At 38.9% G+C, this 23,933-nt stretch overlaps 1 protein-coding gene across 1 annotated transcript; it reads right to left on the bottom strand.

Moving 5' to 3' along the window:
* Positions 1-2,871: 2,871 nt before the first annotated feature.
* On the bottom strand, positions 2,872-23,338 carry LOC139726743 (uncharacterized). Its single transcript, XM_071637736.1, has 11 exons — positions 23,188-23,338; positions 22,291-22,468; positions 21,229-21,516; positions 20,243-20,345; positions 19,561-19,664; positions 18,789-18,854; positions 17,736-18,175; positions 15,724-15,861; positions 14,577-14,791; positions 13,140-13,166; positions 2,872-3,822 (listed from the first exon to the last, which is right to left on the bottom strand). Exons 1-11 carry the CDS (start codon positions 23,336-23,338, stop codon positions 2,872-2,874), a joined length of 2,661 nt encoding a protein of 886 aa, XP_071493837.1.
* Between the last annotated feature and the right edge of the window lie 595 nt (positions 23,339-23,933).

Genomic DNA, 23,933 nt, shown 5'->3' with positions numbered 1-23,933 from the left:
TCACTGTAAACTGCCCTAAATATCAGGAACACCGAAACCATACCTTTTAAAGGGTGTGTACAGTTCTGGTCGAGGTGAGGATTTAGCTTTTAACGTTTTGCGAGATATTCAGAAACCACTCAATGAGATGTCAAAGAGCATGCAGTTCTAATGGGTATCAAAAGTTTATTTGATGAAAAACGGTTTTGAAATGGCTGAGATATCCAAAAACAAGGTGAAACAAAGAGATCCTTATAAAGTTGTGGCCTGTTGCCTTTTATCATTATCACTTTTTGGATATCTCAGCCATTTGAAAACCAATTTTCATCAAATAAACATTGAATCCTTCGTAAAATTACATGCTCTCTCATATTTCATAAGAGGTATCTCATTATCTCACTTCAGAATGTTCAAAACATGAATCCCCACCTCAACCAGTTCTGTACAGTCCCTTTACATATCAGTCACACAGGTTAGCCAAAGAGTAATAAATAAATTTCATGTTCAGCCTTTAACTTAGGGTACACAAATAAGGATAAAAGTTTCTTTTATTCCATATCTCAAAAAGAACATGATTGGATAACTAACACTTTAAGATAATTATATCTTTAAGTTAATGTATGTACAATGTAGCTCACGTCATGATTATTTAACTCTGTTAGGAAACCCCACTCCATGACTTGTGTTTGGGAAACCAGTGTCTCGCACTTGACAGGCCTATACAGTGTACTTGTCACTGGCTGAGAATTGAAACACCATTCAATGGCTCAATCACTATTCAATATATGAGACTTGCAGCAACATTAAGCCTGTCAGTCTTAAAACAACATTCAATGGCTTAGGCTTCAAATATGAGACTACATTCTTCATGGTTCAGGCTTCAAACAGGCAGAGTCTCAAACTTAAGATACCATTTAATATCTCGGACATGAAACATTATAATGGTTCATGCTTTTACCAGAGGGATGGTAAAGTGTTGTTGGAGATGAGGATTGAGCTTTTAATTTTTTCTGAGAGACTAAGAACCACATATGAAAATGTTACAGAGCATACCATTTTAAAGGGGATGGCTAGTAACCGATCAGTGGGAATCAGTGGGAATGCTGAGGGATGATTGTTCCAATCATTGTGGGATTTATTTAAGAGTACATTATATATCTACTGTTGTGTGAAAATTATTTGCTTCAGAACAGTCTCATATTCAAGTAATGCCCCGTCACTGACCAGAGACGATTACCTGAAAACATTAAACTGCACATTACTTGAATATGAGACCATTCTGAAGCAAATAATTTTCACACAAGAATAGATATATAGTGTACTCTTAAATGAATCCCACAAGGATTGGAACAATCATCCTCCAGCATTCCCACTGATTCCCACTGATCAGTTACTAGCCATCCCCTTTAAGAGGAATTCAACGTTTATTTGATATCCAAAAATAAAGTAAAACAAAGCAATCCTCATAAAAGGTGGGTCCCACCTTTTATTAGGATTGCTTTGTTTTGGATATCACGACCAATATTCATCAAAATAAACATTGAATTCCTCTTTGAAGTACATGCTCTTTCATATTTCATGACAGGTTTGTTTGATTGACTGATTAAAAGGTCTTTATTACAAATCTGATTTGGCGACTACCAGTCAAATGGTACAGGTGCTTCTCATTATCTTTAAAAAGATAGTGAGAAACCTGATGCCAGGTGTCAACCAAAACTTTACAATCCCTTTATGGGCTTAGGCTTGAAATTGTCGCCTGCCAGAAGGGTCTAAGGCTTGTGTGTTCAAAGAAATAAAAAAATAACGATTACAGCATAACATACGAAAGAGATTTCAAAACTGTATTAAATTATGTCGCAAAACCAAAATTTGATTTTGGGTCGAAATTTCATGCTCGGGCCCTTCTACCTGGCAGGCGATAAATTATGCAATTTGTACATCTGTCAATGGCTTACAAATAAAAACACCTGACGAATCTAAAGTATGCCAGACTTTTCACACTCCTAGGCTTGGTACCACAAGATTCAATGTCTCCAGGTTGGAGAAAAATTCAGTGGATCAGGCTTAGACCAGGGCCCCGTCTTATAAAGCCTTCAAATCAATCACAAGTCCCCAAATCAATCGCAACTTGCATTGAAGCTCACATGAAACTTGTGATTGATTTCTATCACAAGTCTTTATAAGACAGGCCCCAGATTGTTTTCTCCCAGGCTGTACTTCATCAAGTGTGGATGACAAGACAATATAGTTTTCACATTTCACTGCAGGAAGCATTCTGAGCATAGATTCCCAATCATGAGTTTGCATTAAAATATTTCACACACATTATGCAAAAAATACTTTCTAAATTCAATACTTATCAATATACTGTACATTTGTATGAAAAAAAAAATAGATTCATAATTTGTTCTGCACTCTTAAAAAGAAGTTCATTTTTCTTTGTTCTCTTACATGAAGAAATAATCATACATACATCTATGTGCAGGTTGCTTTGAATTTGTCACACCAATTGTTATGCTGATTTAATTTGTCACAGCAGGGATCTTGAATGCAATGGTCAGGTTTAGTTAGGCAAGTCCTCTGAAACATTATCTCTTTGCGATGCATCAGTTACAAACCTACATGCACTACACACGAGTGTCAAGACAGTATGCATGCACAATAATTCTGGTAAGTGTGCTATCCTCCTGCATTCTTTCCCAAACATTTTGGAAATGGACAGTCATCACCATGTAACATCACATTGATCATTTGTCTTTGGTTGTTGTTAATACAAGAAGGAATAGGTGGACGGATTATGCTTATCGTTATACAACAACAATCAGTTTCATCTGTCCTCTTCTGCAGGTTGATGAAGAGGCTTCACAGGAATGACGGGAGAAGCTTGTTGTGCTACTTCTGACAAGGCTCATTCTCTTCTACCATGCTTTGGGATTGATTTGATGTTTCTACAGGGACTTTCCCCTCCGTATCCTCCTCATGGTTTTCTTGCACGTTCTGTGGTACATGATCCTTTGTGACACCGGGGTCAGCTGCCGCGGCTGGGCCAACCGGAGGAGCTTTCTCGCCAGTTTCTCTGGACTCTGGCGGGGTAGCATTGTTACTCTCACCCTCGTCATCAGCAAGGTAACCCCTGCTTCGGGTGCCAGTTCTGTTTACCCCAGGGGCGGCTGAAGACATGGTTTCTTCCCGTACCAAGTCTCCCTCTTCCTCCTCCTCCTCTGCAAGTGGAGTTAAAGACGATGCCGCTGTGCTTTTGCTCGCCACCTCCTGAATGTCGTAGTCCATGTCGAGCCCTGCAGGCTCTGGTGACGGGGGCGGAGCAACTGGAGCCAGGATCAGCTCAACCTTCTTGTTAGACAGGCGGTCCATTTTGCGGTCAGGGGAGGCCATGTAGTCACGCTCATCCACTACGGGCCACACCTCTGGTGTAACTGTTGGCGGTAAGGGTGTCATGGCTGGAGCTGGCGAACCCACTGCCTTTTCTGAGGCCTGGGCCAATACACTGGTAGCAGCATCATACGGTGATGCTGACTCAGGCCGCTGTACCGGGGTGACCATTGGGACTGCCTCTCTGGTATCAGTGGTTGCCGTGGTGATCAGCCTCTCCTGCTCCTTCAGATTCGCCTTCTCCTCCAGTGGCACATTAGCTCCAGATGGAGTGGCAGTGGGTCTTGCTTGGGGCTCAAACTTGGCTGGTGTCTGCTCCTGCGACACTGAAAGGCCGCCTGTAATAACCGCCTCCCTCTCTATGCTCTCTTGGTTTGGAAGCGTTGGCGCTCCATACGGCACCCTCAAGATCTGCGTCGATGTGTGTGGTGTGGTACTGCTATGAATTGCATTCTGCAAAATTGAAGGGACATGCAAAATAAAAATGTCAAAGATTGCTTAAATGTTAAGACCAATGCACAGTTCTAGAAGACCTTTGCTTGTTAAGTTGTTATGATATGTAATTCATAGTTTCTACTGACTCTGTATCCCTTTCTACTACTGAACCCTCTCTGCATATACATACAAAACATATTTGAGACTTATAACAGCAGCATTACGAAAAAAAAAAAGCAGTCCCTACTCTTCCTAACTATCTTTTCACTCATCAACTTACTCACAGAGCCCATTACAGGCCCTGCCTGTGACTTCATGCAGCATTAATCACTTACCATTTCCACAAAAACCAGGGGGGTGTTTCATAAAGCTGTTCGTAAAGTTACGAACAACTTACGAGCGACTGGTGATCACTTCTTGTGCTGAATTATGGAAATTCTGATAAGCATAGCACATCAGAACTGATCACCAGTCGCTCGTAAGTTGTTAGTAACTTTACGAACAGCTTTATGAAACAGGGCCCTGGGATCACTGGGGTAGTATACCGATGATATTTGTATCATAGTCATCACATGTGTGGTGAAATGCATAACGTACAGCAAGCACATTGCATTGATTTGTGAGTGCTTGCATACCAATCTCTTTTTCTCTCGCTCTCCCTGGTTAATACAAAAACAAAAAAAGGAATTCAGTACAGGGTAAATAGATAGCAAATCATAAACTATTCATGTGATTGCCATCCAAAAATCTACTGACTCCATCTTTGTATGTTGTCATCTAAAATAAGGACCAAGTTTCTTCAGGTTGCTGTAGGTCATGGCCAATCATCAAAATGATATCCTGTATGCGCTGTTATTTTCGCGTAAGCGCATTGAGACATTTTTGTGTGTTGTTGAATTCGCAATCCAACTGTGATTCGCGAAATTGAAATGAAATGAAAGACTGTACGAAACAGGCTGTAAATAATCACACTTAGTCCTATGACACAGTTGAGTCTCTAACTAGTACTCTTCTTACACCCAGATAAAGCAACCATTATACAACTAAAATGTACCAGCTTAAGAACTTGATTATGATTGTCCCTATGACGCAATCCAATTAATTTAGTTAAACGTGATGTTCCCCATACTTTTAAGTTGAATACAAACGAATGCAAACCTACAAACCTTGAAAAGCAATTCATGCACATGGAAACGCAAATAATACATTTTTTTCTTTCAATCCTTCTTATCCAATGGAACATCCATTTCATGAATGAATAGACAAGCTTGTTAGTGAACTGCAGCAAAAGAAGTCAGCTCTCATTCTCAGGTTAACCTCATCCTGTAGATTTTGAGTGCGTGTGTGTGTTTGCGTGTCTGCGGTTTTATTTGGTTTACAGTCATGAATGGCAGCTAAGGAATGCACGCTGCCTCTACTGTAGATCATTATCCATATATTACACTAGACAGTAGGTGCACGCCTCAAAGGAAAGACAAATGCAAAGATAAGTCTACAAGTCACAGGATCCCATGCGGAACGTTGCGAACAATTGTAGACAATTCAAGTTACTCAACCCACGTCCGTGCATTGCTGATGCAACATTTCTGCTGATGAAAAAGACAACTAAATGGAGTTCAGAGCGTGACGACCAGTAGACTTCAAAGGAAAAAAACACACACACAGACAGACAAAACAAGCGTCTTGTTTAAGAAATAAATCTGGACCCAAAGAGCATTTTTGGAGTGAGAAGCAATTGTAAGCAGGGTAAACTGGGGGGGGGGGGGGGGGGGAGCAAACAAACAAACAAAAAATAGATAGAGCTTTATGAAATACCAGCTGAGAATTATCTCTTAAGCTAAATCAGCTTTGCGCACACAGTACAATGTATACTGGTTTCATGCACCTGGTAATATTGCCTGTTTGAAGTGGCCAATACTTCTCTTTATGCCTACTCTATAAAACAGATAATGCATGTGCTTGTTGCATAAATCAGAAGCATGCTGTAACTTTAGAATGGTCTAGAACACATCTGGATTTGCCTTGTGTACTTAAATCAGGCCAAAGAGACCTTAAGCACACAATCCCTGCCAACGCACTCAAACCTACGCACCAGGTATATCACAATAACTCCCTTTATTTCTTGCCTATTGTACTTCCCATACTTCCATCCTTATTTCCAAGGTGACACGCAGGAACTGACACCAGGGACCTCTGGAAGAGGGGCTGAATACCCCACGAACACAGAAAACTACAATGCCGCTTCTCGGAAGGCCAACAATGAAGGTTAGGAATCTAGGGACAATGGGCGCATTCAACAGGTCGACGGAAGCTAAATGCCCCCGCACCCCAGGGTTTAAAGGCTCCCACTTCATGAAAGGGTATAATCATATTATTCCCATCTCTATATCAGTGGTGCAGCTATACACGTACATTTATCATCAGAAATTATTGTCGAACTCTATGACATGAGGTTATGACCATAAAATTTCCTCTTAGATCTTACAATTTATCTCAAATCTTGAGACAGGAGAAATGAAATGTGTTGAGGTTTGGCCACAAGGAAATGTAAAGATTACGATGGAACCGTGCTTGAGAATCTAACTATTCTGCACTAAAATACGGATCGACCACGGTACGAGCATGAAGGAGTTAGTTTTCTATGGGAATTTAGTACATAGTCACTAAAACAACAAGACAGTTACATAAGTTTATAATGGTTAAGTTTACATATGCTTTTAAGCTGTCACAATAAAGACTTGCAATACATCTGACCAATGGTAAGCCACGATGCATTGTGGAGGATACAAAATTCACAATAATCTTACTCATCTTCCAGCACAGGACTATAACATCAAACAGGTTACTCAGTTGACGAGAGCCACACAACCACATTCCTATCAGGTACCATACTCGAGAACTGAATCGCATCATCATTCGTTCTTTCCAAGAACTGTAAGGAGCTGGAATTCTCTGTCGTCAGAAATTGTTTCAGGGCCATCTGTGGGATCATTCCGTTACCAACTAACGGTTGATCACAGTAAATTTGTTATGTACTTGTAAATATCTGTAAATAAACTGTATTATAATGTAAATAGCTCAGACTGCAGGAATCTTCAGCCTATTGAAGGAGGCAGACTTAATCAGAAGAAGAAGAAGAAGAAGAAGAAGAAGAAGAAGAAGAAGAAAGAAGGCAATGGAGAAGATAGGATCAACAAAATTACTGCCAGATTTGCCTTCCAGAGTAGAGCTTTACAACAGGGAGCAGTTTCTTCTAGATTTCAGAACACCGAGCCATGCTACTCTGTACTCGGCTAGATTCATTGTATCAATCTGTGATTGCAACGTAGGCTGTACTTCAAGGTTATGCTCAGCTGAACTTTAAATGAGACATGACAATACACTTAGCTAGGGTTCTGCCTTTTGACGAGCAATTATCAAAATCATGGGTTCTATCTCCACAACAGTGGTGGCACCTCCCCCCCCCCCCCCACAGTTGGCAATGGTCCAACAAACTCCACAGCAGTTAGGGTGGAGTCGCTAAAATGGCCTCCACACAAAGAGGTTAAAGTACTGTCGGTAGAGGGGGGCTTCTGTGATACCCACTGTGAGTTGACTTGGGGTGATGTCCACCAATTTGTAAGGGTGCATCATTATCATTTTGCACAAGCCGAAAACCATGAAGAGCGAAGGATTTTTTTCATTGCAGGGAAAATATTATTACAGGGCTCCTGCACCTTTTACAAAATTAGATTCCATAACTTTTCCATTATAAATTTTAGATATCCAGGACCCTTTTTCGGACAGTAACCTTATGAAGTCCCAAGTCTATCAGATAAATAGTATCCATGTAAAGTGTGGTGTATAAACCACACCATACCTTCTGAACATTTTCAAAATTCTATGACTTTTCCAGGTTTTCCATGACTGCAGGAACCCTGATTAAAAGATGTCAAAATTGACATATCTTTTTAGAAGGGATCTGTGCACTTCAAAAGAATGTGTAGAATACATTCTTTGGAAAAAAAAAATTATAAAAAACATCAAACACAGAGTTTCTTCCTGTCATATCCTCTGTAATACCTTTCCCCTGTATCATTATCTAAAGACAACACTAATTTGTTTTATTTGTGTATGTATGCATCTATTACCTATTTGCATATTAAAGAGATTGTACAGTTCTGGTTGAGACCTAATTTCAGGTTTCTAACATTTTTTAGGTGAGATAATGAGAAATCTCATATGAAATATGAAAGAGCATGGACTTTTATGAGGAATTCAACGTTTATTTGATAAAAATTGGTTTTGAAATGGCTGAGATATCCAAAAAAGAACGATTCTAGTAAAGTGTGGGACCCACACTTTATAACGATCGCTATGTTTTACTTTGTTTTTGGATGTTTCAGTTATTCCAAACCCGATTTTCATCAAATAAACTTTGAATTCCTCTTAAAATGGTATGCTCTGTACTATATCATAAGTGTTTTCTTGGTATCTTGCAAACTTTTAAAAGCCTAATTCTCATCTCGACCAAAACTGTACTATCCCTTTAACTTATTGATAATCCATCTATCATACTTTTATCTACCTACATGTAAGCATTTAAGTAATCTCACTTAACATTCTATATGTCATCAATACATATTATTTATCAGTTGTTTTCTATCCATTGAACTATTTTTCATCACTGTGGTACGTCGATGTTATACCATTAGAGACAAATATGAAGCATAACATATAGAAAGGTAACATAAATGTAGCTCTTTGGTTAGAACTCATGCATTTCACACACAGCATAAAACATCAACACTTTTTTTTTTTTACTCGAAAATCTTTAACATGCATAAAACAGCATTCATATATAATTGAATTGGGTCATCATGGCGCTTCCCGCGGCAAACATGCCCCCCTTTTGACTAATGGCTGACTGCCCTCCATGAGCGCACGGAGCTTTGTATGCGTGAATTTATTGTGAGTTTTGGCTCTAACACAAATGATCCATCTATGGCTGTGGAATGGTCTTTGTATACTCCAAATATAGGGTGATGTCTGAGTTTTCAGACGTAAAATATCTTTTCTTTTTTTTTTTTGGGGGGGGGGGGGTAGGGGGCTTTGAAATAGTGAGCTTTATGTCAGCGATGCATGTGCTTATCACACAACTCCTTTTGGTTGGATTATGAAACAGCTGTGTTGCGCATGTGCACAACAAGACTTTTTGCGTAACACCCGCATTGTAGGAAGGAGTAGCATCGCAAATCTAAAGCTCGCTTTCAGTGCCACACAAAGATCTTTTCCATAGTCCTCCTCAATTATAGAGGTTACATCTCTTCTGTACAAAGAGCTATCTACGTGCACGCCCTCCGCCCTGGAATGCACAAACTGTGTATGGCAAGCAAAATGTGTCAGGAATCGCCTTCTGGATTTATCAAACATTTGAGTCAGGGTTGTGTAGCGCCATCATGTGTTCTTAGGATGTACAGTTACATTCTGGTATCATGAAGGCCAAATCTCAGCAATTGGCCTTAACACTTTAAATGCTAATTCATCAATATTATGACATGTTTAACGAATGATATACAATAATGATGATAGATTTTTTTCCCAAAAATGCTACAATCTATAATTACAAAGGAATTCACAAAATTGTGAATTTCTAGTTGGGACCCAAGGGTACTAAATACTGCACCATTTGCCCATTTGTATGGTGTGTTTTGGGGGGAACAAATATCTGGTGATATCTTGCTGAGAACCATATTTGCTCAAGGAGTGGCATACCATATAACTTTTTTTTTTGTCTTGAAGACACTATTCAACATTGTGGTTGCATGATTAAAATATTTTTGAAATTTGCTGACAGTAGGCCTATAACATTCAAAGCACACAATATCTCTCTAACATGATGCTATCACTATCAAATTATCCATGAAATGAATATCATCATGCCAAGAAACTGTTCACCAAATGGTTGTCTCATAGGATTAGTTATATGGAATTACTGAGTATGAGATAATTTGGCCACTCAAATTTCCACTCTTTGGGAGCAACTTTCACTAGTAACTCCACTTTTACTTCACAGCTCTATGTGAAATTGAAGAAACTTATTTTTTTCATTTCATTTCAATTTATTTTCATATTTCTCACATATATCACAATAAAGTATATAAATACGAAAATTATACAAAACATAATTCAGATGAGACTTCATCAGAATGTACAGAAGTTTGATTTGGTATAAACACGAGGTCTGTATGCATGCGAATTACACTGTGGTCATAATGCGAAAAAAAATATGATGGGGCCTGCGTAAAAGCATTAGCTTGTACAGCCGCAGGTCCCGTGAGTAATCAGATTAGGGGAAGTTTAAAGTACGGATGTTTTTTAAGACCAACTATATCTGGGGAAACCGATTAAAACAAACAAAACAAAAAATCCAATTAAATATATGTCACTAAATAAAAATACAGAAAAACAGAAAGCTGAAAGGTCACATGTTGCAGCAGTGAACAACAACTGCAGAGATTCAAGGGGTGTGTTGCAGAGTATAGAAAATGGCGTAACTGTATGTCATAAATACATAAATAGAAGGTGGGATAATGAGATTTGTCGTGAATGTAAACAATACCGAAAGCTCAGGAGTAACATTCCAGCATGGGTCCTAAAACCAAGCATTCCGTGTGACCATAGTAACCGACAGCTGTCACGCGCGAGAGTTTCGATAACCGAGTGGAACAATAGGTGCATGAACAGCGCAATAGGCAGACTGTTCAAAAATAGTGTTCATGGTTAGGATCCCGCCGGACTAAGGTGGGATAGACAAGGGGTAACATGTAAAGAGCAACAAGAACTATACACTATGCATGCCGTACAATGTAGCTGCTAAGAAGATATTGCTTCAGTTTTCGTTTGAATGAGGTTACAGTGGTACAACTTACAAGTTCCATGGGGAGTTCGTTCCAATATTTGGGCCCAGCGAACATAATGGTTTTTTTCGCGAAAATTGTTCGGGTACGTGGAAGGTGATATGCGTAACGTTGACGAGTTGGATAATCATGAACTGTATAATTTCTTGTAAACATTTGGGAAAATACGTCTGGTAATTGGTCAGTTGAAAATTGAAACATAAACAGGCCGACGTTGTAATAAAATAACTCGGGAATTTTCAAAATTTTATTACTTACAAAAAGTTCGTTCGTGTGGGATAAATATCCAGTGTGGTTAACAATTCTAACAGCTCGTTTTTGTACAAGAAATAACGAATCGATAAGGTTTTTAGAAGCATTTCCCCACGCCAGAATCCCATAGTTGAGATAGGGAGATATCAAAGTTGAAAATATGCTCTGTAGAATATTACTTGGAAAATAATAGCTAAGTTTGTTAAGAACCCCGGTATTTCTAGCAATAATTCTGCTTACATAATTAACATGGGTTCTCCAAGATAAATCACTATCGATATGAAGACCCAAAAATTTTGTATTGTTGACCTGTGACAGATCAATGTTGTTTATCTTGACAGAGAGAGGTAACACAGGTAGCGAATTACTGAATAACATATACTGAGTTTTATCAATGTTTAAGGATAATTTGTTCGCAAAAATCCAAGATTGGACAGAAACAAGTTCTTTATTTATTATGTTTATAAGCGCATCAGGATTTTGATGAGAGAAGAACAAATTTGTATCATCTGCAAAGCAAACGAAGGAGAGAATCTTAGAGGAGTTCTGGATATCATTAATATATAAAATAAAGAGAAGTGGGCCTAACAAGGAACCCTGTGGAACACCACAAGAAATCAGTTTTGGTTGGGAATCGTGACCGTGAATACTTACAAATTGTTTTCTATTCGTTAAATAATCAGTGAACCATTCTAGCGCCCTTCCCCGAATTCCGTAATGATTTAACTTATAAAGTAAAATGTCATGGTCTATTGTATCAAACGCCTTGGAGAAGTCAAGGAAAACACCGACAGTGTGAGAAACATCATCTATAGCATGAGCTATCTTATCAATAAACTTGAGTAATGCGTGAGTTGTACTATGTTTTTTCCGAAATCCAAATTGAGATTCAGTAAATATTTTTGCCTGAAGAAAAAAATTAAGGGTGCGTTTATACACAAGTCTTTCGAGTATCTTTGAAAAAGAAGTTAAAAAAGAAATGGGGCGATAATATTTGATAATGTACCTGGAAGAGTGAGCACAAGTGGAATTTCCACACATTCAAAATTTTGCCTTTGCAAAGTCGAAACATGGAGGGCACTGTCACCAAAAACAATAGCAGGCCAGGTTTCATAATACACCTCCATAGCAATTTCGAACCGCACGTTCGAATATTGCAAAGTGGTGGCAGTGTAAGTCTGCTAAATGTAAAGTATCTTCAAGAGATTTTATTGTATAGGGGATACAATAAAACATACTGGATATATTGCTGGATTCTCTAGTTTTAAACATGCTCCTTCAGGACCTAGGTTAGTTTGGTTCAAATCAAAGATAATTTGTGAAATATCTTATTGTTTTTGTGAGTAATCACATGTCAATTCTATTCACAAGGGAATGCATAGACCAGTAAAAATGAAAGCATGGTTACAAAAATTTGATGATGGCAATGAACTTTGAAACCTAGTAAGATTGTTTGATGCTTTTTTCCTTTCTTCTGTATCAAACAAAATTTGAGCACTTGAGTTCAGTTATGAAAACAATAGCGCTCTATAAATTTTTCACAGATCTGTACATGATGAACACTTTCACATGATGTTTTTTTTTAATGTTTTGTGAAATATTTTGGAAAAAGAATTTGATCATAATTTCCTTTGGTAGCCATAACCTGAATAAGGGCTTAAATGTGAAAACTTTTTAATACTTAAAACTTCCATTTAACTTTATCTTTGAAAGTTGAAAATGACATCAACTTATGAATATTCAATGTCATACTTTCATTGCAGTCAGCAGAGAGAAATCAGAACATTTTTTTACTTTTTTTGTCTACTTTCGATGCTTATGTGTTCGCCATCATCAGGAGTGAGAGACAGAAAAAGAAAAATTCAAAATGATCACTTGTGAATAGAGGGTGCAATAGAGCCAAGTGGATTTCTTATTCTGGACCTTATTCTCAAGCTTTGAGAAGACTGTAGCATTTGAAATGTAAAATGACAAGATTTCTTAAAAGGGAGAAAATTATCCTTAATCATAACTTATACCAAAAACTGACATGTGCAACAGTCAACACAGCATCACATGAGAAAAATGACAAAGGTAAAGTGTAGACAGTTTGTGCAAGTGTAAAACAAATTGATAAAAAAGTACAAAACAGAAAACAAAAACAAGAAGTCTACCACTGGAGCACAGTGGATGTCTGTTGTTTACCTCAAAATCAACCCAATGTAATTCCGGCTATAGTGTGCATGCAATAGGAACAGAAGAAAAGAATAACATGTGATGAAAAACTCAGAGTTTACACACTACATGGGGAAGGGGGGTTCATGAAGCATTCTGTCAGATATTCTTTCTGACAAACTGTCATAAGCTACTGAAATCCTTGCATCTGATTGGCTGAGAGCAAATTTGCAAACAAAACGCTTCACGAAATGTCCCCCAGCAGAAATTCATTTGCCTATGGAGCCACACTAAATGCCTTCAGCTCTTTATGACATCTTCACAATCATTGGCAAGACCATATGGAGAGACTGGTCAACAGTGTGTGAGAAAAACAAATGGAAATGTGATTCACATACTGTATGAGCTGAAATTTTTACATACTTCTGTTTTCGCAAGTTGTTACTTGACAGACATTAATGCGTATTATCAATTTGCAGTTGCGAGAATCTAGCAATCATCACTTCAAATTTCACAAAACAAATAAGAATGACTAACAAGCAACAATACAAGTACTAAATGTTTTTACTCTGTGATTCTGTGTACATAAGCAAGTACCATGGTAGTGTGTTCTGCATTGGGAGTACTACACTAGTGTTTTGTTATGCCCCAGATATCGCTACGTCAGGGCCCATGAAGAGTGCTACACCTACAGTAGTTACTTGTAGTGCACCACCCTGGGCTGGTAAGGTGTGATTTTTGTAAGACATTACATTTTTGTGCTTTGTTGTTTCTTTATATGTTATTATATTCATGCCTTGTTTTTATTTTTGCCTTTCAAGGGCAGTTTGCGAAATTCATGAAAATAAAAACAGTGCAAACATTTCAGCTCTCACAGACTTATACACAAAGCCCGAGATTGTTGTACAGATCCTCAAACAATGAAAGAACAAACTGCCCTGGGTCCCGTTTTATCAAAAGATAAAATCGATTTTAAATTTCCTTACCACACAGGCTGCCATAGACTTACGAACAGTTGAAATCAACTATATAATCAATTTTAACTCTTCATAAAACAGGGCCCGGAAATGTTACAATTTTAGTGCATCACCCTTCCAGGCTTGTACAAACTGCAATTTAATCAAACAAGGCTGCATATCACCACGAGAAGTCATTGGCTTTTATTCTGCTCAAGATATCCCAAGGAGCAAACATTCTTAGAAACATAGGAAACTTGTGCAGTCCCTTACTCTTTTTTATTACTTTTTTTCATCTTTATCCAAAAGCAAATATAGGACACATCCCAATCAAAGTAAAACTTTTGTTCATCCCCGGGCTGCCAATCAAACTTTACAAGCATCTGTAAAATGCCAAGCCAAACTGTATCATGCTTACCAAACAGCCAAGATGCGTTTCCAACATACCAAGACCTGGCATACTTGACAAAGCGAAACAAAGAAATGAAAGAAAATTGTATAGTATACTCACAAATTCATCGCTGGGTGCCGACGAAGCGGAGGTCATGCGGGCTGAGCTCTGGCGAGTGATAGGTGGTACAGGGCTCTGCTCGAAGCTGACGGGGGATGCAGGTGGGGTGTGGTCCGACAGGTCCGTTGGCACGGTGACGTAGACAGTTGAGGCCCTCCCGTCATACGGGGTGGATGTCTTCTCCGAGATGTCAAGCTCGGGAGTGGACAAGGGACCTTGGACGGGAAGAACACCAATATTTGGGTTAATTTCTTTGTCCCTTCACACATCATAAAAGTGATTTTAGATTACATGTTAGCACTTGCAAAGAGCACACTGCATTCTCCCTTGTTCAAGTCTGCTATTTACAGATGGTGTAAGAAAAATACTCTTTCCAGTGAGAAACCTAGTTGTAAAGACAATACTTTGTTCCGCTTTGTAGTTGTTTTTCTTTTGTTACTGTTTATCACATTCGTGACCACTAAAAAAGTACCATGCTCAAAATGATATTAAAACTAGAAATCAATAACATTTTTAATCACTTTCAAAAGGATGTCATTTGTGAAGATAATTTTCTCCAAATGTGAATAGGTACTCTGTTTCAGAGTTTCAAGCACTAATAAATCATTATCTTTTTATTACATATCTGGGCATTGGTAGAAATAATTGGTTATAAAAAAAAAGGAGAAATACTGACCTAATTTAAAATCAAACGGCATTGTACTGATTTTGAAGCTCTGTTCTGATGAATCTGTTGGACCACTGTATCTTTACCTTACAAATCACAACTACCAGCTTTACAGTGAAACTATTTCAATTATTTTTGGGTGTCTCAGATATAGAATGATATATCATGTATATATACACATATGGAGAGAATTAATTTCCAATGCCAATTTTTGTTGCTACTGTTTAAGACGTGTTCTCTTCAAATCATAGAATCCTCAAACACACAGAAAGACAGTTACATAATCTTCACACTCACATCTAGAAGGCATTTCATGAAGCGTTTTGGCTGGATATTTTTCTGACAAACTGTTACAAGCTATGAAAATGCTTATGTCTGATTGGCTGAGAGCAAATTTGTCCGACAACTTTGTCGGACAAAATGCTTCATGAAATGCCCCCCTGATGTTGGCTAGTTCTTTTTTATTTCTTTTCTACTTACTGAGAGCAAGGTCAACAGATTGCCCAGAATAGTTGAAAGGTCGGATGGGTCTGACCCCAGGTTGAAGTGGAGGCAAGCTCTTGGCAGACACAGAGGTCACCTTGCGTCGGGAGAAGGTGGACGTCAGAGGAGGACCAGCTGTGTAAGTTTGATATCATAGGTATTTCAGATTGGAGTGTGCCAATATCCATGGTCATGTTTATGAACATCAATTCATGGGAATATCAATTCATGAGACAGACAGCATAAACAACATGCTGTGCATTGTGTGAATATACCCCCCCCCCCAAAAAAAAAAAAGTGTATTGTATATACAGTAAATAAACTAGCAAAAAATTATAGAGCAGACAAGCTCGGTGACACTTGGATCGTGTCAGAGAGTGATCGTCTATCTTGCACATCACATAATATCACAAAAGATATAACACTCTCTCAGACAGTGCAACAAACTCCAAGAATAATCTTCCCTCAGCTACTTCACATATGGTGGTATCATTAACTCTTTTTTTTTTTTGACAAACTGCCAACTTTGCCTGCAGTGGTTTACAGGTGTCATGATATTTCCTATGGCACAGTCAATTATTCTACAAGAATGTGCTTGCTTTTATTTTAACATTTCATTAATCAATTGAAAATTTGTTTCTTGGTATATTTGGCCATGTTTTCATTTTCGCTAATTTTACAAGTTGACTGATATTGTACAATCAACTTGCGAAAATAAAATTTCCTGTGTAAACTCAAATGCATTGTATATTGTTACCTAGGGTGGAAACCACTAACTTTTTTCTCGAAAATCAAGAATAAATCTTTTCTTATCCTGTCTATGTTGCTCTCAGTCATGAATCTAACCCCTTGCAAAACTGTCTTGCAAGTCCCAATTCACCAAATATTATGCTCGCAAAAAAAAAAAAAAAAAATATATATATATAATATATATATATATATATATATATATATATGCTGCACACAGTTCCTAGTGAATCAGCAGCCACATTGTTAAGTCAGTACTAATTTGAAGTTTGTGTGTTTGTGTTCAGATTGACTGTGACTTTGGATTTAATTTCTAATTTTCTGTGGCCACTTGGGGAGGTAGTAACCAGAAGACTGACGGCAGCTTTCAGTATCCTCCACAGGACAAGTCTAATTCTACTTCTGGAATGCTGCTCATACATTGTTTAGAAATCCATTCCGGTCCTTAAGAAAGATTGAATAAATGCAGTTGTATGCCATGATTCCATCATAGTCCCTTTCTGTGAAGAGACGTGGACATGAGCAAAAGATGTACACACATTTCAGCTAGTTTATGAAAATTCAGAGTCATCAACTTCTGTTGTCACGCTGTTGATGGGATAATTTGGAGTGATGTACTGAATTGATATCAAGAAGTTCATTCCCTTAATATGCAATGGTAGTTTTAATGGTGCTGGTGGGTTATTAAATGAACTGAAAAATGTTCACTAAAAGTAGTGATGACATAGAACTCTGCTTGCCTCCCAATGCTAAAATTAGGAGTGTATAATCATGTAACACTTGAAAGACTGTTTTAGACAACAAATCTCATTTTTACACTGACTGATAACAAGGGAAGACTGCCTGTTAGCTGAGATCTATACTGGCTGAAGGAAAACATCTGATTTCTTTATTCAGCTTGACTACTAACTGATGGGATAACTCAGTATCACATTTATAGGGTTCCATGACATATATTGAAATATATGCCAAACACAAACTCTACCCACAAACATAACCCTAACCCTAATCCTAATCCTTACAGCAAACTGAACATAAATCCCTATCCCAGCCCTAACCCTAACCCTAAGTCCATGGAGAAAATAAGACTGCAAAAATTGTCACAGGAGCAAATGTTGTGTCACACCTTTGTAGCCAAATGAAAAAAACACAACAAATAACACCCCTGGGTATAGGCCATTCACAAAAGTGGGCAACTGTCCTCCTGATTCATTCTCTCTTCCTTTATTAGCTTCTCTTTTCTTTCCTTTTGTCTCCCTCACCTCGAATAGGACCTAGAGGTCTCCTCTTGGTCAGTTCCTCGGATGCAACAGTGGGGGATATCATTGTCGTCTCCCCATCATCCTCTCTGGTGTCAGGGTCAGGACGCTCCCGTTTGGTGTACTCCGAGTTGGTGATTCCTGAACAGGCGGTCTCGTCCAGGAAGAAAGGCAAGCTGCGAGTGGGCGGGGGCGTCCGGAGCACCTCCCGGGCGTCTAGCCTCCGCTGGCTGCTGTCCAGGAGGGTGACCTTCTTCTGGCGCAGGATACCGCTGGAGTGCAGGGGCACGGTGGCGGGGGGAGCGGCCGGGTGTGGTGGGGGCAGCATCATGCCCGGAGAGGGGAGGGGCAGGTGGGGTTGGGTCAGGTCGTTCTTGTCAAAGTGGATGAGAGGCATAAGCTTCTCCAGAAGGAGTGCTACTTTGTTCTTGTCAAACAGATCACTGGAGGAGAAGAGGTACAGAAACATTCATGATCAGCCTGTCTTGAATGGTCATGAGAACTACTATCACATGGGTATCTATCTTGAGTAGATGAAAGGGGGGAGAGAGAGGGAAACATGAGGATGTGACAAGGGTAGGCGCAAGGAAAGGACAAAGTCCCAAAAACTGCAGTGAAGGCTGACTAGTAGATCACAGGCAATGAAACTGACATCACTGTTTACACAAAGACAGTATATTTGTCATCAAAATGGTTGGCCAGTTTTTCATGAAAACTCCTATACAACACAGTTCTCCAAAAGATTTGCACAAAGTATCTCAAGAAATATTGTGTTACAAGTGAATTACCTGATGAGCCTTTGGTAAAATTCTCCTTACTGTCACCTAGAATATAGACTTATTCATCAATCTTGAAAAGAGGGATAATACATTTATGCAACTCTTATGATTCTGCACGACACCTGAGCATTAAGGGGATAAAGACACTTACTGCCAATGAGCTTCATTCTGTTCGTTTTTTCATTCACTCCATGCATGAAAAAAGATCAACCATTTTATTTGACTCCATGCATTAAAAAAAAAATCATCAGCGGTTTCTTCTGTAGTCTCTCCATACCTTTCTCTTGTTTGTTCCAATAGCTCCAGAAGCACATCTCTAGGAAGCTGCAAAAGTTGCGCAATTCTGTTGGGGGAAATAAATACATGACATAGCTGGTGTTGTAAGACAGATTATTAGAAAAAAAAGTGCAAAATTCATTCTGTCATGTAGACTTACATACCGCATACAAGGACAGTAATCCCATGGAGGGTCTGGCAAACAGCATGGTGGGTAGGATTTTTTATGACAGCGAAGTGATCTTCACGCATTTGTATTTATAGATTGATTCATTACTGCATTAATTTTGTGAGAAAAAAAATGATATTCCCAGTGTTCTCTCTTCTCTCTGGCTGCAAATATTCTTTGAAACCACCGCACACTCCAAGTCCCTTATTTCCTTACTCCCTCAATTCATTGTTGTTGTTTTTTTTCCAAAGTTGCTCTGTGAAATAATTGTACAAACACGTACAGAACAATAAGGTATCAGGACAGGGTTACACAGTTAAAATCGGGTTGGGGAACACTGCCAATTCACAGTGGCATACTGTATGAATTACATGTTGAACTGCATTCAAGCTCTATGCCCCATACCACCACCTCTGTAATGATAACATGAAATTGGCCAACAACAACAACAACAGCAACAAAGTAAATGGGGCATACAACTTCCATACAACATAATAGCATGCACCGCAAGACGCAAGTACAACGTTGTGCTTCTACTATGCAAGCAAGTACGAATACCAGACATCCGTATCAGACGGCAATCATCTTCATCACCATCTCTTACCCTTCATCATAGTCCTGAGGCAAGGTGCGCCTGGTCAAGGGTGGGGGCGATCTAGCTGGGTGCGTGTACGGCCGTCCACCCGTGGGCGTCTGGTTGTTCGGAGGCTTCTTTTTCTGCCGTATACAGAAGGTTTTCAAAGTGGAGAGAAAAGAGCATTTAATACAAGAAAGGCAAACTTATCTGCGGTGAAGTTTTCAACATTTTTTATTTTTGTCACCCACACAAGTAACAACTCTCTAACGACCACCGTCATACTTAGATTTTGCTATCATTGCATACAGACTGGTCATCTGTGATAAGGACATGGTTAACCGACCTAACAAACTTTTTCTGAGTTTGTTTTATTTTGTTTTTCCCCAAATGTCACCCTTGTATGATGTCTATTCAATGAGAAAGACACTTTCCATGATTTAGCCTTTCTGTGAATACACTGTCATTTCCAACTCAATCTGTCTGAGAAATCATCATGTCTTTCACAGAAGCCATATGATACTCACTACCAGCAATTTCCATTTCCGGGAAAGAAGGAAGTGGAGCTTTATATGATTTTTAATCAAATAAACCACTGTCTGGCTCAAAACTTAAAATATCTGTAATTTTTCAGTAGCACAAGAACACAGCACCAGAAGGATTTCATTCCTTGATTGGTTAAACACATCTAGGTAAGAAATTATAGTCTCACCGTTCGTCTGCTCTTTCCTGGAGTGGTTGCCATGGTTTCAGGAAGCATTTCTGCTGTGACATCTTTTGGATGAACCTTTGTCTGTACTGCATCCTCCCCCATACTGTGGATGAACAAACAGCAAAAATAGTCACATTTTCTTTCTTTCTTTCTTTTTTACTGCAGCAATGTCTCCAGAGTGGTACCTTCTTTGATCAAAGATGAGATACAACATCTAGTAACTGGTTTTTCACACTCTGTTTTTGCTTCCAAAGGTAAAAATTCCTGATCTTATATTCCTGTATCGAAATCAAAATTCATACCCAAGTACTAAACAGTATATTGCCTCTACTTTCAATGTCATCGCTGAAAATTGCATGGTTCATAGTGACACACCTCATCATTGACATTCTTCCCCATATTATTAGGGCTTTCTATAGCTCAGTCGGTAGAGCACCAGGCTGGCAATCCGGAGGTCTCCGGTTCAAATCCCGATGGAATCTCATTTTCTTTGCTCATATTTCCACTAATGAATTTTAATTCTGCTACTCATTACCTCTCCCTGGCTGGAATGCTAATCAGAGATTATGGTGCTATATGCATGGGATCGATTCCAGTGTCAAGGGCGAACATATGTGACGCATCATCGAGAAAGCCATATGTCGGGAAAATAATTCTTTTGGTTTGGGGCTGATATGATTTCATTAGAGGGTAAGCTTCAAATTGCAATGTACATGTAACATATATGCTCTACTTCATTACAAGGAAAATATTTTAGAGAAGAATTAAACGTCGGGGAACTGTAGAGGCTAATATTGCCAAGTCAGCTTTACGTGCATTTATCTTCCTTTTATGATCCCCCAAACTTTATGTGGGTAATGCGATGATGCACCACGTATGTTGTAAAGCACTGGGCAAGCAAATCCATGCCTGCCCTCAAACTGGTACAGAGCTACAGGGGTGTGCGTTGTGACACAAGCCCATATGCGATACAATCTAAAATTCACCTTGCATGCTGGGACTTGGTGGTAGCACTGGTGTCCCCGTTCTGACTGGACGGACACCACACATAGATCTTGGAGTTGAAGACCACCCCTTGCTTCTTGATCCGTTCTGGCCGGAGGAGGTCCCTCGTGTCCACCTTGTTCACACGGCTGCCGTACTGGCTGAAAGGGGAGGCATGGGCGGGGGCAGACCTGTTGTTTCTGGACAGCTGTGTGGAGGGTTTGCGAAGGGTGCGGCCGGGAGACACCAAACTCTGTTGAACCTCTGTTAGAGGCATCTCTTTTCCAGATCTTCAGCAGCAATAGATATGGTAAGAGACATTTAGGACATCGGATCACTACTACTGCAAGAAAAATATGATTTCATCCTATGAGATGTAAGTGAAGAAACTCACTAGTTCAGGTTCATTTGGGTAGTGCAGCCATTTTACATGCAGCAATTCTACCCGACCAAGCTAAGGCAATACTGTTGCTAAGAGCAATGTGTACTGGAGCTCTCTGAACACTTGCCACAGGTGACACTACATGCACTTATAAAAACACATTCAAACCTTACATGACTAATATTATTGGCAATACATTACTGACACTGTTGCTTTTAAAATGAATGACTTCAATTTTGTTTTCTATTAAACTGATGTATTGCCATTTTATGTTAACAGCGAGGATGCATACAAGTTCATATCTGTACACAGCATATATCAGACTCGATCACTTTCAACGGATAGTACCCCTCTGGAAGAAGCATTACAAACAGATGTTACACCGTATAGTTAATATGCAAGAGCTTGAATGGTAAACCAATCAAGCTTTGGCCAGAAACACCTATAACCAAACAAATGAGTGCTTGCCTGATTTTTTTTTTTTTTTTTTTTTTTTAATGATGCAAAATTGAAGAAATTAATGTGTCCAAAGAAATGAATGTACCCAATCAAGTATTAGTGTTGATACTCCGTTTGTGTACCTGATTACAATTGGCTGATTTAATTATCATGTCATCCAATATTACAAATCTGTTATTGCAGTTTAAAGAAATACATGAAAAAGAGAAAAGAATCGACTTACATGTTGCCCGACACCTTTCTGTCCACAGGTGCCGAAAGACTCCTTCCACCATGCTGTGGGTCATCCTTAGGTGGTGACAGCTTCAGACTTGGAACAGGCTGATAGCTCTGGTACTGATCATTGGGGTCATAGCCATAGTCCTCCAACACATTCAGTATCTTCAGGGTTGGTAATTCATCTGTGGAGAGTGCACAGGTCACAGATATATACTATGAAAGTACACTGCAAAAACTATATCATGATGCACAATTCTATATTTTTCTTGATCTATCGACAACCAAAAAACCTAAATGTGAGAATTATTGTATTAAAATACACTTTCATCAATAAAGGTACAGTGGACTCCCGCTATAACGAAGTCCTCGGGACCAGCAGTTTTCTTTCGTTATATCGGAATTTCGTTATAACCAAACAAATAAACAATAGAAATACATAGAGTGGATGACATTGCAGCCCAAATTTTTACTTCGTTATAACCGGAATTTCGTTATAACCGTGTTCGTTATAACGGGAGTGCACTGTATTGTCACATCAGCTGACTCATTTCTAGCTGTGTCCACAAAAGAAATATATTTTGTTGACATGTGCATTTTACCTATTTCATCTATTCATTTATTCATTCACTTCCTTATACATAAACTACAGAAAACAGATTTACATGTACATGACATAATGTTCCTTGACTTTCCACCATTTCCACTCAAATAAATCTCAGACAATCCTAATAGCTACATATGTACATGTATGTATATGCCAATCTTCTTCCTCTTCCCTACATTTCCTTCTTTTTTTCTTCCTCCTCCTCCTCCTCCATCTTTTCTTCTCCTGTTTCCCCTTTTCCTTTCATATTCTTTGAGATAAAATCAAACCTCTAAATGGCCCACTGTGAAAACTTACCATCTTGTGCTAATACAGTACTTTCAGCTTTGTCCACTTTCTCCTTTGTCATGGGCAGACCTCTCTCAACTCGCCGGTTGGAATACCAGCAGTATGGATGCTGGCAAAAAGGTCCGCATGATGTCTCATCCAGCTGAGTTTTTGTCTCCATCACTGCTGGATACTGACAGCTTCAGTTTACTTCATCTGGAAAAAAAAATTGCCACAAGACAATACTTATTAATCATGCCTTACCAAAATAATGAGTGATATCTGTAGCCACAAGGCACAAGGTACTGTATAAACAAATGGTGACAGATTGCAAATGCACAGCTCTTTTTCTGTATTTTGTTCAGTACTTCATATAATCTCATCTAAGGACCAACAGTATATTGAATGCAAATTGATTTCACTAAACCCTTTATCTTAAGAATAATTTGCATTCATTGAAACATACATTATTTTACATCAACATACCCAAGCTATTACTATGGCAAAACAATGTAAGCCGCTTGATCAGTGGCGTACATGGTGTACCTGGTACATGTCCTACAACATCATTCTGTGCATAGTTCTGCAGGCCACACACAGTGCGCAGCCTATCACTGCGTAAACATGCACAATATGGTAAAATGATGTATTGCAATTGCATGCAGATACGTTGTTTTGCCAAGTTCGTTACCGACACGCACTGAGAAGGGGCAAGCGTATTGCCACTGATGATGTTTTGCCAACAAAATTCTTCATTGGAAGGGGGTGTCATATCT

Source organism: Diadema antillarum, unplaced genomic scaffold (assembly GCF_040938485.1).
Source record: "Diadema antillarum isolate AM-2024a unplaced genomic scaffold, OU_Dant_1.0 seq00000097_RagTag, whole genome shotgun sequence".
NCBI lineage: Eukaryota > Metazoa > Echinodermata > Echinoidea > Diadematoida > Diadematidae > Diadema > Diadema antillarum.
The sequence above is the reverse complement of the archived record's forward strand: the minus strand, read 5'-3'. Positions and strand labels throughout refer to the sequence as shown.